This window comes from Rhinatrema bivittatum, chromosome 3 (assembly GCF_901001135.1).
Source record: "Rhinatrema bivittatum chromosome 3, aRhiBiv1.1, whole genome shotgun sequence".
Lineage (NCBI taxonomy): Eukaryota > Metazoa > Chordata > Amphibia > Gymnophiona > Rhinatrematidae > Rhinatrema > Rhinatrema bivittatum.
This window is the reverse complement of record NC_042617.1, coordinates 184888053-184915794: the sequence shown is the minus strand read 5'-3', so window position 1 is coordinate 184915794 and position 27742 is coordinate 184888053. Positions and strand designations below refer to the sequence as shown.

Below are 27742 nucleotides of genomic sequence, written 5' to 3'. Positions count from 1 at the left end.
TTTCTCCTAACAGGGCCTACCAAATGAAACATTTTTCCCCGCAATGTCCTAAATGCCCTGAAGCACATGCCTTGTTAAGTAATGGGCTTTGGGATTGTCCTCCAATTCATAGCTTTTGGGAATCTATACTGAAGTATCTGTCCACAGTGTTGGGGTGCCCGGTCCCTGTGCGTGCCTCTATTGGGCTTTTGGGAATTATTGCAGAAGAAGTAAATTGCAGTATCCCAGCTTGCCATCTTTTGCTCATGGGGGTGTGCATTGCTCAGAAATATATCTTAAATAAATGGATTCAGAGTGATGCACCGACATTTGAATTTTGGTTTGTGGAAATGTTAGATCTTGAGCATTTTAGACTATTGGATGTGGACAGTAAGGAAGAGGAGTACCCAATCTGCCTTTCCTAAGATTTGGGATCCATTTATTAAACAACTCCCAGCTGTGTGGCATGGAAGATATACACATGCTTGGCCAGTGGATACCCATATATTAACTGCTAATTGAATGATTGCTGTTCTATACTCTCAAATATGCTGCTATTGTGTTAATTTCTGTGGCTCCTGGTTGTCTGGGAAGGTGGGTAGGGTTTGTGGGGGTGGTAAGTTCAGGAAGTTAGGGTTGTTACTGGCTATTACGATCAGCCATTGTATAATTTATTCTTTTACTCTGTTAAAATGTAATAGACACTTCTTTTATATAAATGCAGGGCTGGTACAAACATGTTTGTATCCTAGGCCAGGGACGGCCAGCTCCAGTCCTAGAGAGCCACAAACAAGCAGGTTTTCAGGATATCACAATGAATAGGCATGTGATAGTTGTATGCACTACCTCCATTGTATGCAAATCTATTTCATGAATATTCAGTGTGGGTATCCTGAAAACCTGCTTGTTTATGGCTCTTGAGGACCAGAGTTGGCTACCCCCACCCTAGGCAGACTTTTGGTCATTCATTCCCCCGATCCCTCAACCAATCAGTGCTCCCTTCTTTGATTTTGGCTCTGGTGTAGCACTCCTCTAGACCTCACTGGCAGGGTTTTGCCACTCCCAAAATCTTGGCACTCTAGGCAACCACTTAATTTTGCCTAATGGAAGCACCAGCCCTTTATAAATGGACTCTGTACCATATGTAATCTTAAGATCCATAAATGATTTCCACCAATTTAGTATCTCTAAAACTAGTTTTCAGTTGTAACTAGTAAATTTAATCTAATTGTGGCATGTTCTGTTAAAGATATGTCTTCATACTAATGTGTTATGCCCAATTAATTATCTTTTCTCTTTCTCCTCTCTGTTGCTCTGAGCATCCACAAATAATTTATTTGAAGATGTGCTACTGAACTCTTCCTGTTTTTTGCTTGAACAGGTTGTCAAATTGCTGAGCAACAAAAGATCGCAAGCTGTTGGCATATTAATGTCCAGTCTGCACTTAGACATGAAAGACATACAGCATGGTAAGTGTGCACATATGCATTGTAGCTGGTTATGTTCCTATAATTAACCATGTTCACATGTGTAGAGTATGTAAAGTATGTACATAATCATATATTGATTTTACTTAGTAATGCCCTTTAAATTGTTGCCATTTGACATTGTGATTATAGGATACTCATGCTAGTACCATTTATTTACTTGTTTTCCACATGAAACTAAAGCATTTTAAAGGTTGGCACTGCAATATATACTCACCATTTTGTCAATGAAATTTAAAAAAATGATAATTATCTGCTTTTGATACTGTTTACAAATGGCAATTGTACATCTTAAATATTAACAGACTAAAAGAACTTAGCAAAGCTACAGGATTTTAAAAAAGTAATAAAGCATTCGGTGAATGCAAACCAGATTTTATTACTACCTAAACAGATTGTCTAGGATTGAAAATGCAATCTCTGAATTTAAAATTTTAAGCCAACACAGGCATCTAAGTTAGCCTTTATTTGAAATATGATTGCTTTCTAATATACTATTTTTGTGTCTAATCTTGGATATTTTTGGTGAGCCTACATTTTTTATGCATTTTAATAAAGCATAGCTGTGAAGAAAAGTGAAAAGTAGGATTAAATGTATATTCAGAATGTCTTTTGTGTTGCCTAGAGGCATATTATAGATTCAAAACAGATTGCACTGTCCTGTGAAGTGCCAGCTTACCTATTAAATAAATATGGCTTTAAGTACAGTTTGCAGACTTTATAAATCATGAAAACATCTTGCTGGCTTTCCAGCCCACCTTTTTTTTGCATGTTTGGGTGTGTGTATGTGGGAGGGGGGGAGGGGTGATTTGAAATGTGAATTCAATTTGCTGTTTTAAGTTATTTCATAGAATAATTCATAACTAGCACCATTCTGCTGTACTGTGTCAATTGATGAGCAACTCTTAAATTGTGATTAAGTTTATGAAAATGGTTTTGAAGGTAACAAGACTTCCTTAAACTGAAGCATTTAAGATGATTGCCATAGAGCAAGGCGCCAGTACTGGCGCCAAGAAGTACTTGGTATTTCTAAAGCTGGCAGATGTAGTTCAGTAAAAGTCTGAGTAAAATCTGAAAACAATGATATGGTCCTTTCCTTCAGTCAAATATTCAACTTGATTTGAGTTAATAATGAGAACCTTATGAACAAAGGAGTCCGCCCAACATCTGTGTCTGTGGTAAAGCCAACATGAGTTCATTGAAAATTTGTTGCTTAACATGCAGCACTAACAATAACATGTCATGAATGTCGGTAGTTGAAGGGGTCACATAATATTGGGCTTTCCCTTTATCCTATTAGAATATGAAGAATAAGCAGTTGAAAAACTTAATGTTGAGCATACCATTCCATATCCCCCATACCATTAGCTGAAAGCTTGGAATGTGGATATAGATGTGGTGGTATATAAATTTGAGCTAGAGTATTTTAGCTGTGCATTGTTTCTCCATATGATGAAATAAGATTGCAGTACTCGTTTTGAATGGTTTTTAAAGTACTCATATTTTCTTTCCATTGGCCATAGTTTCTACTGCATGAAACATATTATGAATACAGCACATACTGTGTTGAACTCAGAGACTTGACAAAATAAACTTTGCCTTTTGAAGAAATGTATCTATTTTCCATTTCCCTTTTATTAACTGGGCACCAAAGTACCAATGTACCTGAAAACAATTTCTAAATATTTTTGGTGGTTATAAACTAAATGTTTACATAATAGGCATTTGACTGCAACAAGGATAATTATCTGTATTGTGCAAAATGCACAGCACCTTTTTTTTTTAATGAATGGAATCAGAGGAACCACCTATCTCTGTACCAAAATTATGACTACTGTCTCCGTGACAGAATGTTAGCAAGTGGGAAATCTGTATTTCTTTTTCTACTCAATTATCTATCTCCCTTAAGATTTACTTTTTATATTAAGTGATTTGGAGTTAAAAAGGGAAAGAAAAAAAATGTAGCTGCAGTGTTTAAGTAATTATTAAATGATTAATGCTTGAAATGAAATGTTGCACCTTAAATAAGCAGAGGTGTAGCTGACACCAACTAAAAACATGTGCTATTAGTCATTATATGAATGTTAAGTTTAATGATCCAGTATTTAAGCAATGGAATAATAGGCACATTACCATTCTTAAACTCATAAATAGGAAAATGACAGCCTAGTTATTATTGAATGCACAGGCTTGTCCATGGGACATATGACTATGAGGTTTTTGTCAAGGGGATACCCCTCACGGATTGTGAAGAATGCTTTTAAAACGGGCACTGTTTGTTAATCGGGATTTGTTGTTTCTTTCACGTTCCCGATCGACAGAGAATGTCAGTAATTGTATTTTACCATTCTCTACTTTGAGTCGTCAGGTTACCAACATTGTTCGAACACACTGGCAATCCCTCTCTTTGGATCGCCTTTTTCCTGGTCCCCTTCGATTCACATACCGTAGGGGCCGTAATCTCCGTGATAGACTTGTGCACGCAGATCTCAATTCGGAACTGCAGGTCCCCGTCTCTGCGGCCGTGCATCAACCCTGCGGTCGCTGTACTATGTGTCAACACACAGGGGTTTATACTTCTTTTACACACCCCATCACGCATCAAAATTTTCCCCTTCGGGCCACCTCAGATTGTACTTCGAAAGGAGTGATATATGTAATTCTTTGCCCCTGTCCCTTAGTATACATGGGTAAGACCTCTAGAATGGCTAAAACTCGTATAATTGAGCATTGCTCAAACATCCGTAACACTCGTGAGAATGAGCCTTTAGTTACACACTGGGTCCAACAGGCACACTCCATCTCTGATCTGTCCTTCTGTATCGTTGAGGTTGTCCCCCGTTCTCCTCGGGGCGGCAACTACAATGAACAGCTAGGACGTATTGAACAGAGATGGATCTTCCAACTCGATACAGTTGCTCCCAATGGTCTTAATCGGGAATTAGAGTGGCATCTTTTTACTTAAAACCTGTCTGGGCCACCTAGGTTAATTGCTGTTTGCACTGCTAGTTGCGCCTCAGGAACGGGGGCAACTGTGATTGGCCCCGCTTGACCATGTGACCTGTCAACCTGAGTTCACGCCAACTCCGTGTGGTTTAAATGCCTGTCTGCACCTAAGATGGACGCGCTCCCTGCCAATTTTGAATTCCTTTAGCATTCAGGTATGTGTGTAATCATTTGCATTTTATGTTCACTATTTGCCATTCTATGTCCTTACCAGTGTATGTTTTATCTACAGTGTTTTGTGAAAATTCTTGCTCCCTCCCGATGCAGCCCTCGGCGAAACACGGGACCGTGTCGGGGGACGCATTCTAATCTGTTGCTATTCTAAATTTGTGGAGTTGCCACCTAAAATGAATAAAAATCTACTTGCTCTGTAGAGCTTTGATGAATCTTCATGGTCTGGACTAAATTCCTTTTCTGCACTTATTGCTGGGATATTTGTGAAGTGCAGTAACTTGCTCTATTGGTTTGTTGGTCTTTATTACATATTTTTCTGTTCCATCCCATCCCATCCCATCCCATGGCAATTTATGCCTGTCCCATCCCATCCCATCCCATGGGATTCCCATTACAATATTAATATGGAATACAGTTCAAATAAAATTATTAAATTTATGAAAGTTTACGTTTAGTGTCTACTAAATAGGACTACATGTACAAAGAGACATGCAAAACGACAAAATTTATTAACTTTATTAACTTTAACACTCAAAAGTATAATCTAAGTATGACAATTCAGTATCATTCTGACACTCTCATTCTATTTCTGAGTCACTCTGCTCATTCAGCACACTATCAATTTCCTGCTCATCGACCGTTTCTAATAATTCAGTTAATCCAGGTAATCCCTGAACCATTTCCACAATTTTCATCTTACATGCAAATCTGATATACACAGAGTTTATAACGACAGCTGGTGACATCCGTTTTCGTAACTTACTCAACAACAATCCAGTCGCACTAAATAAGCGCTCTACTGCTGACGATGACACTGGTATGGCCAAAACAATTTTCGCACTTGCTTTTAGCAGTGGAAACCTATGTTCATTTTTCCAATAATTTAATGGTTGTGAAGTTGGTTGCCGTAATTTTTCAAACATGATGAGTTCATCCTCAAAGCATTTGTTCCTCCTGGCGCCATCAAACTTAAGTGCTTTGTTTGGCGGAGGATCAAAAAGTAAGTCAAAATCACTTTTCGGCTTTTGTTCTACAATTCCTGCTACTTCACACACAACAGATGATTCAGAAGAAATATTTAAATCCTTGATGAATGAAATAACATCCTAAAATAAACGCTCTTGAAAGCCTTTCCGCATAACTTCTACTCTGCACGAACGCATAACCCCTCCTCCCCTCCCCCTCTCTATCCTCCCTTTTTCCCTGTCCCCCACCCTACTCGTAACCAAGTCATATTGTACATATTGTATATAGGCTATATGCCATTTCTATATACCCACATTTAATATTTAATTTTAATTTTATTCATATGTTACAATGTTCCTTATATTAATTGTTTAATCAACTGTTATCTTGTTACAATGTAAAATAGGGCAGTTCCGGCTCTATTCAACCTGTTATCTGGAAACCGATGTGATATCTCGATCGAATGTCGGTATACAAAATAAATAAATAAATAAATAAATTTTACAATATCAAGTATCGACTACCATGGGAAATACAAATGTGTGCCGTCCCATCCCATCCCATCCCATGGGAATAACATTCCTATGGACAACACTGTGAATGCATGTTGCATATTATTGAGTCATTCAAGAAAAAAGAAAGCAATTTTTTTTTTTAAGAACATTAATATTTTTGAAGAGTGTTTCAGTTCTGAATTTGATGTGATGTCTCCTATAACTATGCAAGACCAGCTAGTGGTCCAGCCTGGGACAAATGTGGGTGTGTTCCAGAGATCAGTGAATTGAGATAGATGGCAGGAGCAAGCATGGAGATGGCAGGAGCAAGCATGGAGAAGATGAGACCTCTCTCCTTTGTTGACCCATCTTCATGCTCCCGAGCAGGAGGTAAATACGAGAAACCCAATTAAACTCTTCAGTCCGGAGGCTCACTGTTAGCTACTATATACTTGTGTAAGATGAAAAATTTTACCCCCAAAATTGGTCCTTAAAATTGCGGTAGTCTTATCCATGGGTCAAGCCACATAATGCTGGTATGATGGCACTTGCAGTTGTGCACTTAGAACCACGTGGTTCAAAGTGCACCACTGGGATCCTGCAGGGGGAGGAGGGAGGATATGCCTGAGTTGACCACAAGTTCATCATCATCCTAACAGCAGCAGCGAGCATTCAAGTTAAGTGATCCAGAAGAGTTGTGGGTGAGAAGTTGTCCTACTGCTACACTAGGAGACCATAGGGGAGGAGGAAGGACACTCCTGAGCAAATGCAAGTGCCATTGGTGGCCAGATGGTGGGTGAGTTAAGGAATCGGGAGGGGGGGAAGGATTCAAACGGGAGGGGGCAGCCATTGGGGGAGGGGAGGGAGGGAAGGATTCAGGGGGGGAGGGACAGCCATTAGAATAATGACATCTTACCCTCAGGAAAATGAGCACTGAAGAGAAAAAGAGAGCATCTTACACCGCATTGCTGAAACTGAAGGTTTTAGAAAGTGCAAAGGAGACCAATAATTGTGTGGCTACAAGAGAATTTGACATTAGTGAAAAACTCGTCCGAGACTGGAGAAAAAATAAAGAAAAGCTGCTAGAAATGCCAAAGTCAAAGAAAGTCTTATATTTCAATTGCGCCTTTTGGAGGAATGGAAAAGGATTTGAATGACTGGGTAATGGAATGGAGACAGAATGGCTACATTGTGACTCGCTTGATCGTTAGGATTCATTCCCTTCAAATGGCAAAAAAAGAAAAATATTCAGCAACGCCTGAAAGAGTTCACAGTATCATCTGCTTGGTGTTTGCGATTCGTGAACTGATATAGATTATACCTTCATCAGCACACATATTAATACATTTTAAAAGCCACGCATGATTCCTAGCGGTCGTACATGGATGTGCTGATTTTATAACATACGTGCATCACCACGCACATGTTATAAAATTCGATACCTGCACGCACATGCACGCCCGATTTTATATCTGTGCGCGCATTGGTGCTGACTCGTGCACGCAAAGGGGGGAAACTTTTTAAGAAATGCGCGCCGACGCAACAAGGCCTTTCCCCAGTTTCCTCCCAGTCGCTCCAATAAAGGAACGGACTGGGAGGAAACTTTCTAAACCCCTTAACTAACCTTCCTCCCTTTTCCCCTATCCACTCTGACCCCTAAAAGCCCCCCCTAACTAACCTAATTTTATTTTGCAAATTATTCCTGCTCTCCAGACCAGCAGTAAGTTGCGCGGGCCAGCTGGCTACCGGCACGCAGTTCATTGGGACAGTGCTAATGGCGCTGTCATGGCCCGCCCTCCCACACCCCCTTTTTTTTTAGATTGCTAGTTTTTATGCACGCCAGTGATTTTAAAATTAGGCCTAAAGATTTCACAAACTGCTTTAAGAGCTTGATGAAGAGATCTGTTCGTTACACAAATTCATTATTTAGCAAACAATAAAGAATCATTTCGATATGAATAACATTGGTATTATGGATGAAATGCTTATGACATTTTTGATATGCCTGGCAATCACACTGTAGCTGGCATTGGTGAGACCATACTTGTAAAACAGGTCATGAAAAGACCCATTTCATGGGGGTCCTGTCTTGCCTGGCAGATGGCACAAAACTGCATCCCAGTAGTATTATTCAAGAGGAAAATCTATGCCGAAAAACCTAAAAATCCTAGGAGGTGTAACTGTTCTGGTTCATCCTAAAGGCTGGATGGATGAGGAGAGAATGAAATGGTGGCTGTGCGATGTGTGGGGTAGGCAACCAGGCATGGGGCTAAGAAAACGACCATCACTATTGGTGTGAAATATGTTCCATGCACATATAACAGAGGATATGAAGGATGATGCAAAGACAATGGCGATCACATTAGCAGTGATTCCAGGAGGTCTGATATCAATGCATTAGTTGTTAGATGTCTCAATAAGGCTTTCCAGGACCAATTGTGGCATATATGGCAACAATGGATATGTTCTGGTCAAGCAAAGTTAACGAAAGGAGGGAACCTGATGAAACCAGACATTGATTTTGTAGCAAAATGGGTTAAGGATGCCTGGGAGTCAATTCCATGAGAAACTGTCAACAAGTCGTTCCTGAAATGAGGCATTAGCAATGCTATGGATAGATCAGAAGATGACGCCATTTATGAAGACTAAGACAAATCAGCATCAGATGATGATTCAACAGACGGAGATAGTGAAGACAACATTTACACTGATGGCATCACCAGAGAACAGTTCCATGATTTATTCAGACATCCTAATGATGAAGAGTCAGACTTGGAAGGATTTGAATAAAAGAGAAGGATTGAAACAGGGACAGCCATGGGGAGGGAGGCAAGGATTCATACAGCAGGGACATTAAATGAGGTTTCTTATGAGACACTTTATTCTACTTTTTAAAAAATAAGTGATTTTCTTAAGTTATTGGTTTTTCTTAGTATGATTTCAGCATTTTAAGAGCCCCCTATGTTTTACCCTTGACTTATCCACAGGTGACAGATAATTCTTGATTTTGGGCCCCAAAAATACCCTAGACTTATACATGAGATTGACTTATACACGAGTATATAGGGTAGTTCCTGAGAAGTGTTAGTACCATGGAGTCCCTCCAGCTGGTGAAAACAGTGGTATGACATAAAATCCAGGTGCTAGAGAACAAGTGGGTTGCCAGTGTGGTGCCTGGGTATATCTGTGTTAAAGTTGCCAGTTAGCTCAATTTTTCTCATATCAGTTTGATCCAATCCTGGTTTTTACCCCATTGCATGTATGGGTTTATAGTTTTGATTTTCTAAGGAAAGAGAACTGAGGCAAAACTAGATTGGCCTGACCTGAAAACAAGGAGTCAGTCTGTTCCCTAGTGAGCATATGTGTGCAGTTTCATTATTTTTCATAGCATATGAAAAGCTAAACTTGTCGATTTCCCTGTGACTAGTGACCTGTGTAAATAGTTCATGAATAGTGCACTGCAGAAGTGATTTCAAACTGGTTTGTCTTTAGTTCGTTATGGAGTCCTTTACAAGGTTTTGCACTCAAAGCCATGGAGTAAATTGTCTTTCAGAATGAGTTCTACTAAAGATCCATTACTATAACTGTTTGACCCATTTTTTAAATAGGCTCATAGTCCTAAAAGGAAAGTACCCTGAATGTTATTTATTTTAAAAAAGTTCTAGCCCGCCTCTTCAAAGTTTGAAGTGGGTTACAACAAAAAGAATCATAAAAATCAATGGCAATCACAATACAAAAAAACGCAAATCAGTAGAAAAAGATATATAATAGCCTAAATATGTATATCATGTCATTCTTCATCTCAAAACCGTATTATGAGATTATTCTTCAATATTGAAGGCCTTCTTAAACAAGTTTTTAATAGTTTTTAAAACTTTTCCTTGTCCATTAACCAAATTATTTCTGGAAGCAAGTTCCATAGTATAGGCCGAACTACAGAGAAAGTCTCAACTAGGTGGGCATGCTTAATTTATGGGATCTCAATAAACCCCTTATCAGCAGATCTCAAGCCTCGAGATGGTTTGTAAATGTGTAGAATAGAATTTAACCATAGAGTCTCTGAATTGTACAGTAGTGTGTGGATGCGACAGGCAATCTGCTACTTGATTCTACAAATTAAGGGGGAACCAATGAAGAGATTGTGAGATGGGTAACACCCGTGCCAAGGGGCCACTTTCCCAGCCCTGGAGAATGTTTGTTTGTCTGCCAGCTCCAGGGTGGGGTAGACTCAGTCTCTAAACATGGGCTGGGGACAGGATAACCTGTAAGGTCAAACTAGATGAGAATACATCAAACACAGTCCAGAAAATCCAGTGTCCACTTCTTGCTTGTGTTCCAATAAAACAAATGTTTGTTGTAATCCAAAGAGGTAGAAATAAAAGAATTTTAAAGTTCAAGTCACATTTCAGAATGTTGTATAACTTAGTTGTCACCTTGGTCAGATAACTGAACTCCCAGTCCACCACTTTCCTCTTCCCAACTGTAATAATTTTAATTTCCAGAGCCTTTGTGGCTCCATCTCCTTCTCCTCCTTGCTGCATTTCTGAGCATTCTCTTTCTCTTGCGTCATGTTATTCTTCACTGCGCTTCAGAGCAACTCCTCTCATCGCATAACCTCTCTTTTCCTTTACTTGTGGAACCAGTGAGGGTCCCAGGTAGTATGTTATCCTTTGTTACAGAAGGCACCACTCTGCACTTTAGAAGCAGCTCACATCCAGATACACACTACAGGAGTGGCACCAGAGTCTGTACACCCTCTGCCCTTCAGACATAGTGTCATTCTCCCAGCCTTGTGATGATATAACCAGGTTTTACAGCACCCTCTCAACCCAGTTCCTAAGTCTAGATCCACATCCAAATTCTTTCCCTTGTTAGTATTTAGTACTTCAGATACAATTCATAATCCAGCCTCTGCATACAGAAGCAGCTCTTGAGACAGTGCACCTCCCAGTCTGTTGGAGCTTAGTGCCAGTCTCGAGCCCCGCACTGAAATAACCAGCCACAGTTTTCCCCTTAAGTTCAGCTAGCACCTTCCAATATAGTCTCTGTATCCAAAATCCAAATTCCAAACTTTTTTTTAATTAGTAAAAACTTGTAATCCACTTGCTTGCACTTCTGCTCCACCACTGTGCTGTTGAAAGCCCCAGATTCTCTATTATACTTGTAATCCACATTGGTCTCTGTTTCAGTCTCACCCTACTTTGTAGATCCTTCAATACTACTTCTGGCTGAACCACAAATTCTCCTTTACTCCCTCTGTACTTCAACCCACCTGGTAGGTTCTTGGTAGCTCTTCTGAATGAAGAACTGCTGGTCTCCTTTAGCTCACTTGGCATGGACCCTCCAAAGCTGCCCGTTTCCAAGCTCCTTCCTCAGATGACCAGCCTTGAGCCCATGTACATATCTACCTTTTATACACACATGCCTTTTATATATCTGCAGCTCCCACAACCATTGGATAGCAGTCACACTTGCAGGCAGGCCTTAAACCACACTCTGGAAGGTTCCCTATTTTAAAGAATAGGATAAACTTTCAGCCTTTCTAAAAAAAAAAAAAACACCCAATACACACCCCTTATAGGCAGAGCTACCCACTACCTCCTCCTGCCAACCATCTTCCCACAGATAAACTTTAGAATTAACCCTTGCTAACCAGAACATTCTCATTTTAAGGTATAGGCTGAACTTTTTACCTCCTCAATAAACATTGATGGTAAATACATAGCCCCAGAAAGGAAGCTACAATGCAATCTAGTGACCCCATAGGGTTCATTTAATATAGAGGCTTAATACCCATGTGAATTAGGTGCAGCAGAATTCTGAATTAATTACAGGGTGTTGCAACCGTCCCTTCCCGACTGCTTCACTCTGCCTACCTTTCTTTCTTTGCACCTCCTCTCACTATGGATGGACGCCTGGCTGCCGTGGCGTCTGCCTGCCGTCCTCTCTGGCGTCCCTGGACCGGCTTGGGTGCTGCCTCCCGCCATGCTCAGCTGGTACCTTAGGGCATGCGCGCCGTGCAACCCTCACTCTTATTTCCTACTTGGCGTAAACCTCAGGGGCGTCCACCTGTGATGATGTCACACTGCCCGGATATTTAAAGCCTACAATGTTTGCTAGCCTTTGAGTTAGCAAGGGGAATATTATGGATGGGATTCGCTCTCCGTACCCAGCTACTCTGCCTCTCCAATTTCCATTGGACTCTTAACGCTAATGGGGTACCCGCTAGGGATGTGAATCGTTATTTGACGATTTAAAAAAATCGTCAGATATATTTTAAATCGTCAAAAATCGTTAGTCGCGATACAATAGAAATTCCCCCGATTTATCGTGAAAAATCGGGGGAGGGGGAGGGAGGGAAAACCGGCACACCAAAACAACCCTAAAACCCACCCCGACCCTTTAAAACAAATCCCCCACCCTCCCGAACCCCCCCAACATGTTTTATATTACCTGGTGGTCCAGTGGGGGAGGGGGGGGTCCCGGCACGATCTCCCGCTCTCGGGCCATCGGCGCCATTTTGGCTGCCACTAATATAAATGGCGCCGATGGCCCGATTTAAAAAAAAAAAAAAAAAAAAAAAAAAAAAAACCCACCCGACCCTTTAAAATTACCCCCTTAGCCTCCCCCACTCTCCCGACACCCCCCAAAAACTTTTTACACATACCTGGTGGTCCAGGGGGGCCGCAGGCAGCGATCTCCCATGCCCACGCTATCAGCTGCGCTAAAAAAATGGCGCCGAAGGCCCTTTGCCCTTACCATGTGACAGGGCAAAGGTGGCGCCATTTTGAATATTGGCAATACTGCCCGCATGCAGGAGATCGCTCCCGGACCCCCGCTGGACCCCCAGGGACCTTTGGCCAGCTTGGGGGGGCCTCCTGACCCCCATAAGACTTGCCAAAAGTCCAGCGGGGGTCCGGGAGTGACCTTCTGCACTCCGGCCGTATTGCCAATATTCAAAATGGCGCCGGCGCTACCTTTGCCCTCACTATATCATAGGGGCCGACTGCTTGTGATTTAACTACTCTGAACAATTTTGTATCATCTGCAAATTTGATTATCTCACTCAAAGTAGATCTAAGATTGCAAATAATAAAGTTCTTTGCACCCAGTTAAAGGCTTTTTCTGCATCAAGTGAATAAAAATGAGTGTGTATTCCTCACTCTGACTTTGCGCAAAAAGTTTTACATCATAATTGAGGAGGGAAATCTGTCTATAAGAACCATAATTCCCTGGATATCACTGATTTGGAAGCCGATATAATAAAAGCTTGGGAAGATATTCACCATTCAAAATCCTATTATCGATTCTGGCTAATTTAGAGTTTAGAATGGGGGGGGCCAAAAAAATTATAGTAGTTCAAGGTAATCCACAGCCTTTTTTTATTTTGAAGTATGAGATTTCCCCCCCCCCCCCCCCCCCAAAAAAAAAAGCTTTTTTGGTTAAGGATGCAAGTGTGATTTTATTTTTCTTTCCCTAGCCCACCCCTGAAAATTCTTTATTCTACTTGTCATGTCCATATATTTCTGCAGGTACAGGTTTTTGTAATAGGAGGCAATGGCTTCACTGATGAATTAGGAATCACTAGTGAGCTGTCCATTCCCCCAGCTTCCTCCTCTCTTATTCACCTATTAACTATCTTCAAGTTTTGTTGATGGGTTAGCAGTCTACTTGCTTTATTATGTGGTCCTAGAAATTTTGCTTAGTTCCTCAAAGAGATGCTGCCATTTTGCAGATAAGGGCATTCAGAAGACCTTGCTAACGTCTCAAATTCCTTCTTAAACTATGAGAAAATCATTGCGAATGTATCATTTTCAGAGCTCCAGCATCTTCTCTAATTCTATTTTTCTCTTCTAGTCAACCTTTATTAGTAGCATTTTAGATGCAGTCATGTCACCATCTAATCACTGCCTTACTAGTATCCTATATAAGATTTCTATGGGGTCTGGTTCCCTCATTAAGATTAAAGTATTTTTTCAGGTGTTTGCTAACTGAAGCAGTATTTCCTTCATCATTTAATAGATACTCAGGCTTATTTTTTTTGCTAGAGAAATGTTCAGCTGCAAAAAAGAAATGCATGGTTGGACAGGTAATTTCCCAAATATTTGCTTCCAGTAAATCAGAAAGTAACCATTTGGTCCCGCCAATATAAGCTATTCTTGTGTATACATTATGGGGGAAGAGAGAGAAATGTATTCCCTGTCCTGTGGCTGAACATACCTCCAGTTATTGATCAGTCCATCCAACACACCAGCGAGAAAAGGCTGGAGTTATGCTGAGGTTGCTTTGTCACCCTGCCTGTCTTATCTACCTTCAGCTTCGCAACCAGATTGAAATCCTATTCTCTATCCATCGCCCCCCCCCCCCCCCCCCGCACACACACAATCAGTTTACCTTTTTCAACAGAAGGAATCAATGTTTTAAAAGAAAAAAAAACAAACCTGGAAACTTCAATTGGTTAACATTTGGTGTACTGTATATACTGAAGCTAACGTAATTATCTTTTTGTATACTATGCCCTTCAAAATAATAAATCTTCCCTCTGGGCCACGTTAGATCTGATTTATGACAAAAGGGAATTTTTACATAGAGTTGCCACATTTTTTTCAGGTTTAAAGAGGAAAAGGAATCCCAAGCCATGTGTTCGGATTTTAAGCTAAATTTTCTGGACTCCTGAAACTGAATTTTCTGCAGAAATGTAACTACAGGTTTCCACATGACTAGCTCTCAGTAAAGTTTTACCCTTTTTAAATGGGATTTTTAAACTCTTCGCACCAATTGAGAGACTTGATAGTATTAAAACGCATGTTAGATTTGTGAAAGCAGCATCTCTTAAGATAGATATAGATAGAGAGGCAGAGAGACAGACACCTCTCATGGGTTCAGAATCAGAAAACAAAAAGCCCTTTCCTTATACTCTCAAACTGTTTTACAAACCTAACTTTTTTGTTCCTTAATGAAAGCAACTTTGTTCCCCTCCCCCCTTTAACAACACCCAGAGTTTCTACTCATCTACCCAGCATCCACAGTTCTTTAGGTCATGAACTTCTTTGGAACCCAACCTTTAAGTTTTCTCCCAGGGAGAAAGATGCAGCTATTGTCCTCCCATCCAAAAGGAAAAGGCCACCAAGGGGTAGGAAATAGCATTATACTTTGGTACTCCTCAACCCCAATAAATCAACAACAAAATGTCTTCTTAGGAGGGCCCTATATCTGGAGACTAGCAGGCAAGAAGAATAAAAGATATTGAATAAAGAAAAAAATATATACTTATAAAAGAGAAATTTAACAAACTTAGTTCAAGATAGTTAAGAAAAAAATGAGAAGTAGGAGGATGGAGAGAGAGAGAGAAATGGAATAGAACAGTGAGAAGAAAAACACAATCGGGCGGATTTTAAATGCCCTGCTCATGTAAATCCGCCCGGATTTACGTGAGCAGGGCCCTCGTGCGCCGGTGTGCCTATTTTGCATAGGCTGCCGGCGCGCGCAGAGCCCCGGGACGCGCGCAAGTCCCGGGGTTTTTTGAAGGGGGCATGTCGGGGCGGGGCCGAATGACGCGGCATTTTGGGGGCGGGACAGGGGGCGTGGCACCGGCCCGGGGGCGTGGTCGAGGCCTCCGGATCAGCCCCCGGGTCGGATGATGGCGCGCCAGCAGTCCGCTGGCGCATGTAGATTTAAGTCTGCTTCTAGCAGGCGTAAATCTAGGGACAAAGGTAAGGGGGGGGTTTAGATAGGGCCGGGGGGGTGGGTTAGGTAGGGGAAGGGAGGGGAAGGTGAGGGGAGGGCAAAAGAAAGTTCCCTCCGAGGCCGCTCCGATTTCGGAGTGGCCTCGGAGGGAACGGAGGCAGGCTGCGCGGCTCGGCGCGCGTAGGCTGCCCAAAATCGGCAGCCTTGCGCGCGCCGATCCAGGATTTTATAAGATATGCGCGGTTATGCGCGTATCTTATAAAATCCAGCGTACTTTTGTTTGCGCCTGCTGCGCGAACAAAAGTACGCGATCGCGCTCTTTTTTAAAATCTACCCCAATATAAATAATTTTTCCTCCTCATCCCTCATTTCCTCCAAGTAGATGAAGGGCAACCAAAAAAAAAATATATCAGAAGCTGTAGAGTTTTACACTGATATTAATCAAATGGTTATCTTCATCTGGAAGAGTTTGGTTACTCTTTAATTATGCAGCTTTACTGACACCCAAGCTTGAGTTCTCCTCAACAGGAAGCTCATCCCTGGGCATGTTCTTCCTTTCCTTTGTTTAGAGAATTCATTTCTGTGGCTGTGTGTCTATGCTTGGTGCTAGCCTCTCTCTCGATTATGTGTGAATCGAAGAAAACTTCCTCCTCTTGGAAATGTTTAACCCTGTCCATTCTTGTACACAAGTCAGATGAAATCTTCTGGAATCAGAAGTAAAATAAAGTGTGAAGGGCAAGCCCCACCTGTAGTTGTTACTTTCCCTGAGCCAAATGGTAAGGGTCTTTACATCCTTTTTCTTTGTCCTTCTGTTGAACTAGGTCTGGGAATATCTTAATTTGTTCTCCTTTGTAAACTACAGATCCCTTGCCCTAATTTTTGGTATTATCTTCTGTTTGTCCAGGAATGAGTCAAAATATGCTGTTATCACTCTGGGATTCATTCTCCTTGTATTTTAATACAGTATACATTCTTATTTATTTATTTATTTATTTATTTATTTAGATCTTTTCTATACCGACTTTCCAGTAACAGAATTACTGATCAATTCGGTTTACATTTTGAACAATAACAACAGTGACAAGTAAATGTCTTACAAGGAACAGGAAAAAAATAACTTGGAGATAAATATATGGGATGATAACATAAAAGTACTATGTACAAAGCCTAAAAGTGGGTAGAGGCACTAATCAATGGCGTGTGACTGTCAGGAGGGCGGGTATTGGGTTTGGACTGCCAAGGAGTTGAAGTTGGTTAGAAGAATTCTTTTGGTATTCTTTGTGGTATTTTTTATTTGGGGTATTCTTTGGGGGTTCAAAGAAGTTCTAGAGCTGAACTTGTATAGTTCTTGTGTAGTTCTCTTGTAGGTTGTTGAAAATAAACTGAAGTTCTTATATAGCTCTCTTGTAGGATGATTGAAAATAACCTAGAGGGGTCCTTGGCAGATATTATTCAGCAGGCTGATGTTATGGAAAAACTTGATGGAAGAGCCAAGTCTTAAGTTTTTTTTTTTTTGAAAATAATGGGGCATTGCACTGATTTGAGTTCTGGCGGGAGACTATTCCAGAGTTTGGGGCCAGCTGTGGAGAATGCTCTTTTGCTTAACGTTCTTAATTTTGATTAGTCTGGTGTACATAGCCTAGGATCTAACTATATATATCCTGTATAATATTAATGGTAGTGGTTTGTTCATCTGTTTGGTACCCAAAATTGTAATGTTTTATTGCCTGTTTATTCTGGAGATTACTCACATTTTTCCCCTAGGTATTTGATGTTATAGAAGCAGTCAGTGCTGTCAATTTGTTCTTCAATCTGGATATCATGCTTCTCAATCCTTTTTTTAGTCCCTGAAATAACCTTTTTGCATTGTGGAAATCTATGCCCTCTGTATCTGTAATCATCAATTTAATCTCCTGGATTGACTGCCAAGTCTGATTTAGTTGCTGGGGAGTCTGTGAGGGAATTGATTCAAGGACTGTTTCCTTTCTAGTAATATTCTTCTACATTTCTTCTTGGCTGCGGACACTGGAGAGGGAATCTAGACCTTCATTGATACAACTACAATGGCTACCCATTAGGTGACAAACACAGTTTAACGTTATGGTGGTGGTGATTAAAATTATTCAGGGTATTGGAGCTGAATATCTTAGAAAGTTGGTTAGACGTGCCCAATTGGAGTCTTCGTTCTGCACAGAGAGTATGATAAATGTGCTAACATTTAGAGGGGATTGTACAGTAGTCTGCAGGAAAAGGTCATTCTCCATGATTGGACCTGAATTGTAGAACTTGGCACCATTAAGGCTAGACTATAATTATTTGACATTCAGAAAGAAAGTTTCTCCCTGTCTTGAATTGATAGTCTTTATTGAAGCTTGTGGGTTTTGGGGTATCCTGCTGCCTACTCCCTAGTAGTTTTAAGTTGCAGAGATGTGTTTTATGCTCTTATTTGCTTTAATTTTATATTTTTCTGTTTATTTTATTAATTTTTCTGTATATTTTTATACTCAGATTGTTGGGGGGGGGGGGGGGAAGTATCATGAGTTTTTCTGTTCTTGTAAAATGAAAATTGGTTATGTATGTCATGAGGGGCATAAAGAACACATGCACCTTGTGGTTAGGTTTGTATTGTTGCACTGACACTAATAAAAAAGTTTGATATAAAAACTTATTCACAAGTAAGAGGGATTAAAGTGAACATGAGAGAGAGCATGAATATGCAACTGAGCACGTATGTGAGCAGGAGCCAGTGAACATGTATGTGGGTAAATGAGCCTGTGTGGGTGTGTGAACGGGAGTGAGGGTGAGCATTTGTAAGTGAGCATTATGAGGGAATCTGTGAGAATGAATATGTATGTAATGTATGTAGAGAGAGTGTGTGTATGTGTATGTGTGTGTGATGTGTGTGTGTATACCCCTCATCCTCCAACTAATCCATGACAATCTGAGTGACTAGAATCAAAATTCTCAGGTATGGCGAGTGGGCATTTTTTTTTTTTAATAATTGTTTGTGTCTGATATATTTTATTTGTGATTGTGAAATTTTTTTAAATGTTTGAATATAATTGGATGTTCTAATCATTATCGGGTAAATTTTAAAACCCACGCACCAATTTTATAATATGCACGCATCACCGCACATTATAAAAGCCGATGCCTGCCCGATTTTGTATTGGCGTGCGGGTGCTCAGTTGCGCACGTAGGGGGAGAATTTTTGAAAAAAACGTGCGGCGATGCAGGTTGGCCTACATCAGTTCCCTCCCAGTCCTCTCCAATAAAAGAGGGGACTTCCCTAACCCCTTACCTGGCCTTCCTCCCTTTTCCCCTCTCCTTCCGAACCAATAATCCCTACCTTTCTACCCTTATTTATTTTTTTAGTTATAGAACTTACCTGCTCCTTCAGAGCAGTAGTAATTTCCTCGCGCCGGCCGGCTGCCAGCGTGCACCTGCCCAGGAGAGAGACTAATGGCCGCTGTCCCAGTTGGCTTCCATCCCTGGCCCACCCCTTTAACAAAGCCTGGCACTTCCATGCATCCAGGGAGCTATGTGTGTGGCCAGGCTGTTTTTAAAATTTGTTTGGTGCATGCTCGGCCCAACCACGTGCATATTTCCCAGGATTTGCGCATGCCGGGCTTTTAAAATCAAGAGCTCTGTTTTGAAATGTTTTTATTTCTATGATTAAACTATTATGATTTTTTTTATATTTCCTGATTTTCCTGTTTTCATAAATGGCAATTCTGTTTTTCTATTGTTGCAGTTTCCTGTTTGTTTTTGTTTGCATATGTTTTTGGGAGAGAGGTCACATCCACGCATTTGTTATAAAATGTCTATGGCCCTGGGTGCAGGCTGACAAATGCACGCACGTGTGTGTCTGCACACTGCTATGAAAGTTACCATCCCTATTAGGAAGTTAGAAAATAGGAAGTCCAAATCTAGCTTGTGTTCTGAACAGTTGACTTGTATAATAGAAAAATAAGAGATGCAAAGAGAAACTTATTTTTCTTCAATACTGGCGCTGCTTCAAGCAATAATCCCCATGAACTTTTTCAGATTGTGAAATCTTAGAGAATCTAATTTCTCTTGGGATTCTACCATTAACTATTTTACCTCTGACAATTTTGCCATTGCAAAAAAACAGCCCTTTCCTGTGAGTCATAAGTGACCTCATAGCCCTGTCATAGAGTGGGTCAGTGCGTGCTGCGGGCGTTTTGAAAGGCCTGTACCACGCGCTTATCTCCTGGTATATGCGGAGAGACCGTCTCAGATCAATAAAAAAAATTGCAGTAAAAAACAAAACAAAACAGGGCTAGTAGCCGGCACTGCAGCCAAATCGAACAAATATCTTTTTCTATCGACGTAGCTAGCAATTGAATACAGATTTGAGACACTCAGACTAGCTCTGAGTGAAGCCACCTTCCACAGACCACCCCTGCAAAGAGAGTGCATGGCCCGCCATGTGCTTAATGTATATATAGTGTTGGGTCATCAGGAACAGCATCACAGAGCACTGAGTGAGAACGGCGATTCGCTGCATTAGAAAAATGCATAGTGCTGATAGGTTGCATTCTGGTCTCCTTGCCAACTTGTCTGACCCACTCTATGACAGGGCTGTGAGGTCACATGACTCACAGGAAAGGGCTGGTTTTTTGCTATGGATACACCCACATGGCATTCACTTATTTCAAATGGCCGCTAAGAAATCACTGCGAGCGAGCCAAAAGAATAAAACTAATGATATGTTTGTATTCGTGGGGGATCACGATACGTTTCGCGAACCCACGAATATAACGAATATGGACCTATATGTTGCGGATTGCCAATGCGTTGCAAACGAATGCACACCCCTAAAAGATATTGCAATGTACTATAAACCAGGTTCCTGCCCCCACAAGCATACGTTGTGTTGGAGCCTTAAAAAGTATCTGAGTTGTGTATTTGGGCCTGCCAAAAGGTTTTCCAACCCTGCAGACACTGCGAGCCCACCACAGCTAAGGTGAAGGAATAAAAAAAAATACATCAAAACCCCTGTGTGCTCTTCTGTAAATGACAAATGTTCTGCAAGAACCAGTACCTAGCACGCAGTGAGAAGTTGGGAAAATGGTATAACACCATTCTCTCTTCAGAGTAGGTTCAATTTACCATCACACGCTGCCTTCTATATGTCAACCAATTTGTAATCCACTCCAACACCTTTGTGCTCACTCCTAAGCTTCTCATTTTATTCATAAGCCTCCTGTACGGGACTGTTTCGAAAGCTTTGCTGAAATTGAAATAGATCACATTGAATGCTCTTCTGACGAACATTTTTCACTCAGTCTCCCCTTCATAAATCCAGTCTGGTCATTACTAATTAGCTGGGGGAGAGCACCATTTAATCTGGTAGCTAGTATGGCGGCCAACATTTTCATATCTACATTAATCAGAGAAATGGGATGGTAGGAACCCAACTCCAGAGGGTTTTTACCCTTCTTTGGTAAGATGACTATAACAGATTGAGTCATATCTGGGGCCAGATCCCTTGCTGAAGCCAGACCATTATAAAATTGAGTTAACACTCGTAGCACTGGAAATGTCAAGATTTTAATAAATTTGATCCCCAGTCCATCGGGCCTGGCAGCTTTCCCTAACTTTAAATCCTGGATTACTGAAAAGATTTTGCCATCCCTAATAGGAGCATTTAATTTCTCCACTATATTCTCAGGCAGTGTAGGCCACCGGAAATCTTGGAAAAAAAAAATCCAGAGCCTCCAGATTCATTGTTTTACGACTGTAAAGACCACTATAGTATTCCAAATAACGCACTGAAATTTCAGCCTGAGCGTATTTATAGGCCCTGGCCTGATTCCTAATACCTGCTATACAGGATCTAGGGCCAAGCTCACAAACCAAGTTAGCAAGAAGCTTACTCAGACGATTTCTGAAATGGTATAGCTGATACTGAAAAAAATCTTAAAGATTTGGAAGCTCACTGAATCAGCAAAGTATTTAAGGCATCATGTGTTTGGTCTGCTTTAAATTTAGAAGAGTTCAACAAATCAGTCATATGCTGGGATTGCACAACCTTCAAGGCCCTATTTAACTGCACAATTTCCGCATTACATTGGCATTTTGTTTTAGCTACATACGCAATAATGTGACCCCTCGTTACTGCTCTCCCAGAGGCACAGAAGGGGAAATATCTGAATTAGTATTAAACTTCAGATACTCCTCCCAACGCTCTTTCAGGCAGCCATGAAACACTTTATCAGAGTAGAGCTCGGGGCTCATACACCAGGAAAAAGAGGGACACTGGGAATACCCCAGTTCTACCCCCACAGACACTTGTGCATGATCAGAAATAGTATTTATGATAGCTTCCTGAGTATTAGGAAAAAGCTTATCAGACACTAGAAGGTAATCTAACCTGGAATAAGATTTATGAGGGTTAGAGTAGAAAGTGAAGTCCTGCTCTCCTGGGTGTAAAACCCGTCAGACATCTAGTAAACCCAATTCCTGGCAGAGTTGAACGCCCAGCTGAGTCTCCCTTCTATCTGCAGCCTTGGCAGGCTTAAAGTCCACAGTCTTATCAGCCACAGTGTTAAAATCTCCACCCACCACTAAACTGTAATCAGAGAAATTAGAAAGTAAGCCCAGTAATTGTGTGAAAAATTCATGGGGCGTATACATTGCGTACATACAGATTACAAAAGACCACTTTTGCTGATGAAGCACTTCTGCCACTATAACATAGTGGCCCTCCTTGTCTTGCAACACCCAATCCACCTGAAAGGACAGCTGTTTGTGAATGAGGATGGCCATGCCTCATTTTCTACAAGAGAGAAAAGAAAAAAATGCACTGACCCACCCATTTCCTTTTCAGTTTTGCATGTTCCATATCAGATAAGTGGGTCTCTTGCAAAATACTATGTGAGATTGCAATCTCTGAAATATAGATAGTAACTTTTTATGTTTAATGGGGGAGTGAATCCCATTTGCATGATGTGTCCTACGAATGCCGGTATATAAAAAGCTTTAAATAAATACATTTGCATTCAGTAATGTAATTTTAACCTTCTCCATAATCTCCAATATCGCAGAAATGCCTGGCATGGCCCAGGAAGGGGCCAAAAATGAACAAATATATTCAAGAACCCGGGGCCTCACAGCCTAGACCTGTGGGCCAAGAATTCAACATTGTCTCCCATGTCTGAAACCCACAGCCAAAAAAGATGGAGCAATCATCCCCTCCCCCCTCTGCTCACCATACATACCAACACACACACATACACTATTACATTCACAACTCGCCAAAAAACCCTCCCTTTCGCTCCAAGAAGCACAAACTTCCCCATAGCAGGAGAAAACTTCAGCAAAACCCTGCACTATGAGGCATCCCTCTGGACGTCCCTTTCCCCTTAGCCAAACGAGAATAACCAGACCTTGAAATACAGAAAAATAAGAACCCCTTTCCCCATTAGAAAAATACAAATATAAAACAGATTGATTACACATTAAATGTAGGAGGTAAGGGCAAATATGAATCAAGAGAAAACCCCACCATTAGTGCCCAAAGCATTGAGAATTAAGCAACAGTTTGAATAGATAATTTATATTGAGTTCAACAATCCAACTTAAATGGGATCCTTAGACAAGAGGCTGCAAACGAATCACTAAATACCACTCCAAATGATGATACCAAACCGAGAAGGCTTCCGCAGCACAGAATAAGCTGTACATCAACTTTGGATATAGGAATGCTTCATATGATGTCTCCAGATTCCAAAACAGAAACCCAAACTGGGGAAAAAAAATGGGAGCAAAAATCAGTCATAGTGCCATCACATCATCCCACCGCTCCTTGGTCTAGGGTGGCCAGAAATGCTACATTCTCATCTTTTTTAGAGAAATACAGCACTTTATTATTGTGGTGGACCCATAGTTTGGCAGGAAACAATAAAGCAAAATAGATATATCTTCTGTGTAGCTTGGAGCAGGCAGGTAACAGCTTCTTTCTCAATGCTGTGACATTTGCGGAGAAATCATTAAATAGAATCCGGCTGCTCTGAAACTCAACATTCAAGTGCAGGCAAAATGCTTGCATCAGCTGAGATTTATGAGACCAGTTCAGGATGCGTGCCATAACTGGTTGAGGCCTGCTGCCCTTGTCATATGGTGGCCAATGCAACAAATCTGTTTGCATCTCAGGCGATCTGTAGAGAGCTCCAGGCCCACACGCTCAGGCAGCCATTTTTTCGAGAAAATCATACAATTCATCTTCTCACAGGGAGTCAGGCAACCCAATGATTTTAACATTATTCAAGCAGCTGCGAGTCTCCTGGTCTTCAATCCTTGCCATCAGCACCGCATTCCTCCAACAACTCCATCAGCATCAGCAAGCCGATCGTCTTGGTTGGATATACGCTGTTCCACCTGGAGAATCCTGAAGTTGAAGCTCTGGCCACAACTAGTTGAGATCTGGAAGAGCGAGGCCAGATGATATTTTGAGAGATGGGAGGGGAGGTGGGTAGTAGCGTTGGCCTGAGGGAAGAGGGTTTCTGTCAGAGGCAGCTTAAGGGCATAATGTTGAACCACTGGCAGTGGCTGAATGAGCTTGGAAACCTCATAGTTAAATCACAAGCAGATTGTGATAAATTGCAGGAAGACCTTGTGAGGCTGGAAAATTGGGCATCAAAATGGCAGATGAAATTTAATGTGGACAAGTGCAAGGTGATGCATATAGGGAAACATAACCCATGCTATAGTTACACAATGTTAGGTTCCATATTAGGTGCTACTTCCCAAGAAAGAGATCTAGGCATCATAGTGGATAACACATTGAATTTGTCTATTCAGTGTGCAGCACACTGCCGCACACTGCCTCAGCGGCACAGCAGCGGTACTGCAGCGGCACCACAGCGGCAGCACACTGCCGCAGCGGCAGTCAAAAAAGCAAACAGAATGTTGGGAATTATTAGAAAGGGAATGGTAAATAAAATGGAAAATGTCATAATGCCTCTGTATCACTCCATGGTGAGACCCCACCTTGAATACTGTGTACAATTCTGGTCGCTGCATCTCAAAAAAGATATAATTGCAATGAAGAAGGTGCAGAGAAGTGCGACCAAAATGATAAAGGGAATGGAATAGCTCCCCTATGAGGAAAGACTAAAGAGGTTAGGACTTTTCAGCTTGGAGAAGAGACTGCTGAGGGGGGATATGATAGAGGTGTTTAAAACCATGAGAGGTCTAGAACGGGTAGATGTGAATCGGTTTTTTACTCTTTTGGATAATAGAAAGACTAGGGGGCACTCCATGAAGTTAGCATGTGACACATTTAAAACTAATCGAAAGTTCTTTTTCACTCAATGCACAATTAAACTCTGGAATTTGTTGCCAGAAGATGTGGTTAGTGCAGTTAGTATAGATGTGTTTAAAAAAGGATTGGATAAGTTCTTGGAGGAGAAGTCCATTACCTGCTATTAATTAAGTTGACTTAGATAATAACCACCGCTATTACTAGAAATGGTAACATGGAATAGACTTAGTTTTTGGGTACTTGCCAGGTTCTTAAGGCCTGGATTGGCCACTGTTGGAAACGGGATGCTGGGCTTGATGGACCCTTGGTCTGACCCAGTATGGCATGTTCTTATGTTCTTATTGTAAAAGGAACCAACAGTAAGAGAAAATAGCAGCAGCACATCATCTCTTTTGGCAGGACAGGGCTGAGTTGGTACTGGGGATGCCTGGACAGAGTAAAAAAAAAAAAAATAGAAAACAGACTGTAGTGTTCCTCAGCAACATGGGGCTGACCTACAGGGGCTGGAGAGAATACTAGAGAACATTTGCTCCAATGCAGCAGTCCAGTGGTGGGAATCAATCCTGTGCAGCCTGGCTCATTTTTTTCGGTGCAGACATGCACATTTAAAACTTGAAAGTTGACTCTTCTGCTGTTGCCAGAGCAGCAGTAGACTTGCTAGCCACCTCACCCTGCCTAATAGTGAAACTTCCACTGAAGACAGTTGGGCAAACTAGCCAGTCTGGGAGTCAGAAAAAAAATTATAAACTGAGAGAAACTGTTTGAGCAATAGATTCGGAGTGGTGTAGTAAATTGAGACCATTCTGTTGAATGGAAAGTGACCAGCCATAAGCTGGAAGAATAGATGCTATGCCTGGTCCTCTTCAATGCTTTCATGAACAACATTGGAGCAGAATTAGAAAGAAAAGTGTGCCTATTTACAGATGATGTGAATATTTTCAATGAAGCAGGCATGCCTAAAGGGAGAAATGCCAAGGACAAGTTGTCAAAGATATGACAGTTATAATCCCCCAAAAATGCAATATCATGCTTCTGGCTACAGAAATCCAAAGAGTAAGTAACTTTTTGTCCATGATGAACTAGCAAGAGCCGAACTGGAAAGAGATCTGTGGGTTGTCTTCTCTAATGATCTCAAGTAGCCAGACAGTGTGACAACAGTTGGGGAAAGCTACTAGCAAACTTGGGTATCACTACTAGAAAGAATGAAGTAAATGTCTCCCAGACAATGGCAAGATAAATAAAAGCAATTTTAAAGCCTTGCAGCAGCTCCAACTGCCTCATATGCTCCAGATAATATCAGCGCATTTACCTGACCTCAACCTCTGTGCCTGCCCGTCCAGCCCTTATGTCACTACAAGGGCCTGACCCCAAACACTGTGCCTGTCTGTCCAGCCCTTACGTCACTACAAGGGCCTGACCCCAAACGCTGTGCCTGTCTGTCCAGCCTACGTCACTACAAGGGCCTGACCCCAAACGCTGTGCCTGTCTGTCCAGCCTTTGTCACTACAAGAGCCTGACCTCAACTGATATGCCTGTCTGAGTTTAGTTCTAGTATCTCTAATTTCAGTTTCATGTATTCGTGCATCACTTCTTTCCAGAAAATTCTTTTTCCTGTTTTTCAACATTTGGAATGTAAGAACATAAAAAGCTGACTTAAGATGTTTGGAGCTTGCATATTTCATATGCTCAATAGTTTTCGTGACCTTCATAATATGGGCCATTTTCCCTAAATCTTTCTTAGGTGCCAGCATTAATGTTTCTAGTACTATAGAAAACTGGTGGTAGTTGCACTCTAGTTCATCCTCTGTGTTCCCATAGTTTACAGAGGCACTGTGTAGGGTACAAAGTCAAAATAGGTTGATATTGTAGATTTGGACTTGAGTAGCAGTTTTCTTATTTCTGAGAGATCAAGTTCCTTTGTCATCAGCTGAAGGTGCATAAGTACAGTTAATAGCTTCTGGGTATTCACAAATAATCTGCAGCTCACTTCTTGCTTCACAAATGGCAGTCTCTATTGCTCTACAAGCATTCTCTGTTGAATTATCTTTCATAAATGAAAAAGATGCCATTTTCTTCTGGCAGTGAACCAGTTCAGGAAGCAGTGACAGATCAAACCACAACATACCTGCACAAAGGAAAGGGAACTCTCCCGAGTGTAGTCTATCTCTTAGTACCCGCTGACATATGTTGAACCAGAACCACTGTTCATATGGAAACCTCCTCCACGTCACAACACTTTCTGAGTCTTGTGCCTTACTATGGGGTGAACCCATTTCAGGGAGCCCTTTCCTGCGCAAAGGAAAGGGATCTCTCCCCGGGTGTCTCCTATCTCTTAACACCTGCTGACCCATGTTGAATTGCTGTTCACTTGGAAACCTCTTCTACTTCACCACACTTTGAAGGCTTGTGCCCCACTCTCGGGGCGAACTCATTTCAGGGAGCCCTTTCCTGTGCAAAGGAAAGGGAACTCTCCCTGGGTGTCGCCTATCTCTTAACACCTGCTGACACATGTTGAACTGCTGTTCATATGGAAACCGCCTCGGCCTTCAAAATTCTCGTTTGTATATCTGCTACGTCCACCAGATTTTAAAAGACCAGCAAGAGCTCACTAGATGCCAGATGAACCACCACACTCTAGGGGCGAACCCATTCTAGGG

General features: G+C 41.4%; 1 protein-coding gene across 1 annotated transcript in view; it reads left to right on the top strand.

The window, feature by feature from the left end:
- The window catches only part of FMN2 (formin 2), an 828101-nt gene that overhangs the window by 300860 nt on the left and 499499 nt on the right, over positions 1–27742 (top strand). The window contains 1 exon segment of the mRNA XM_029594024.1: positions 1361–1448. Within this exon segment, the coding sequence (XP_029449884.1) occupies positions 1361–1448 (88 nt within the window).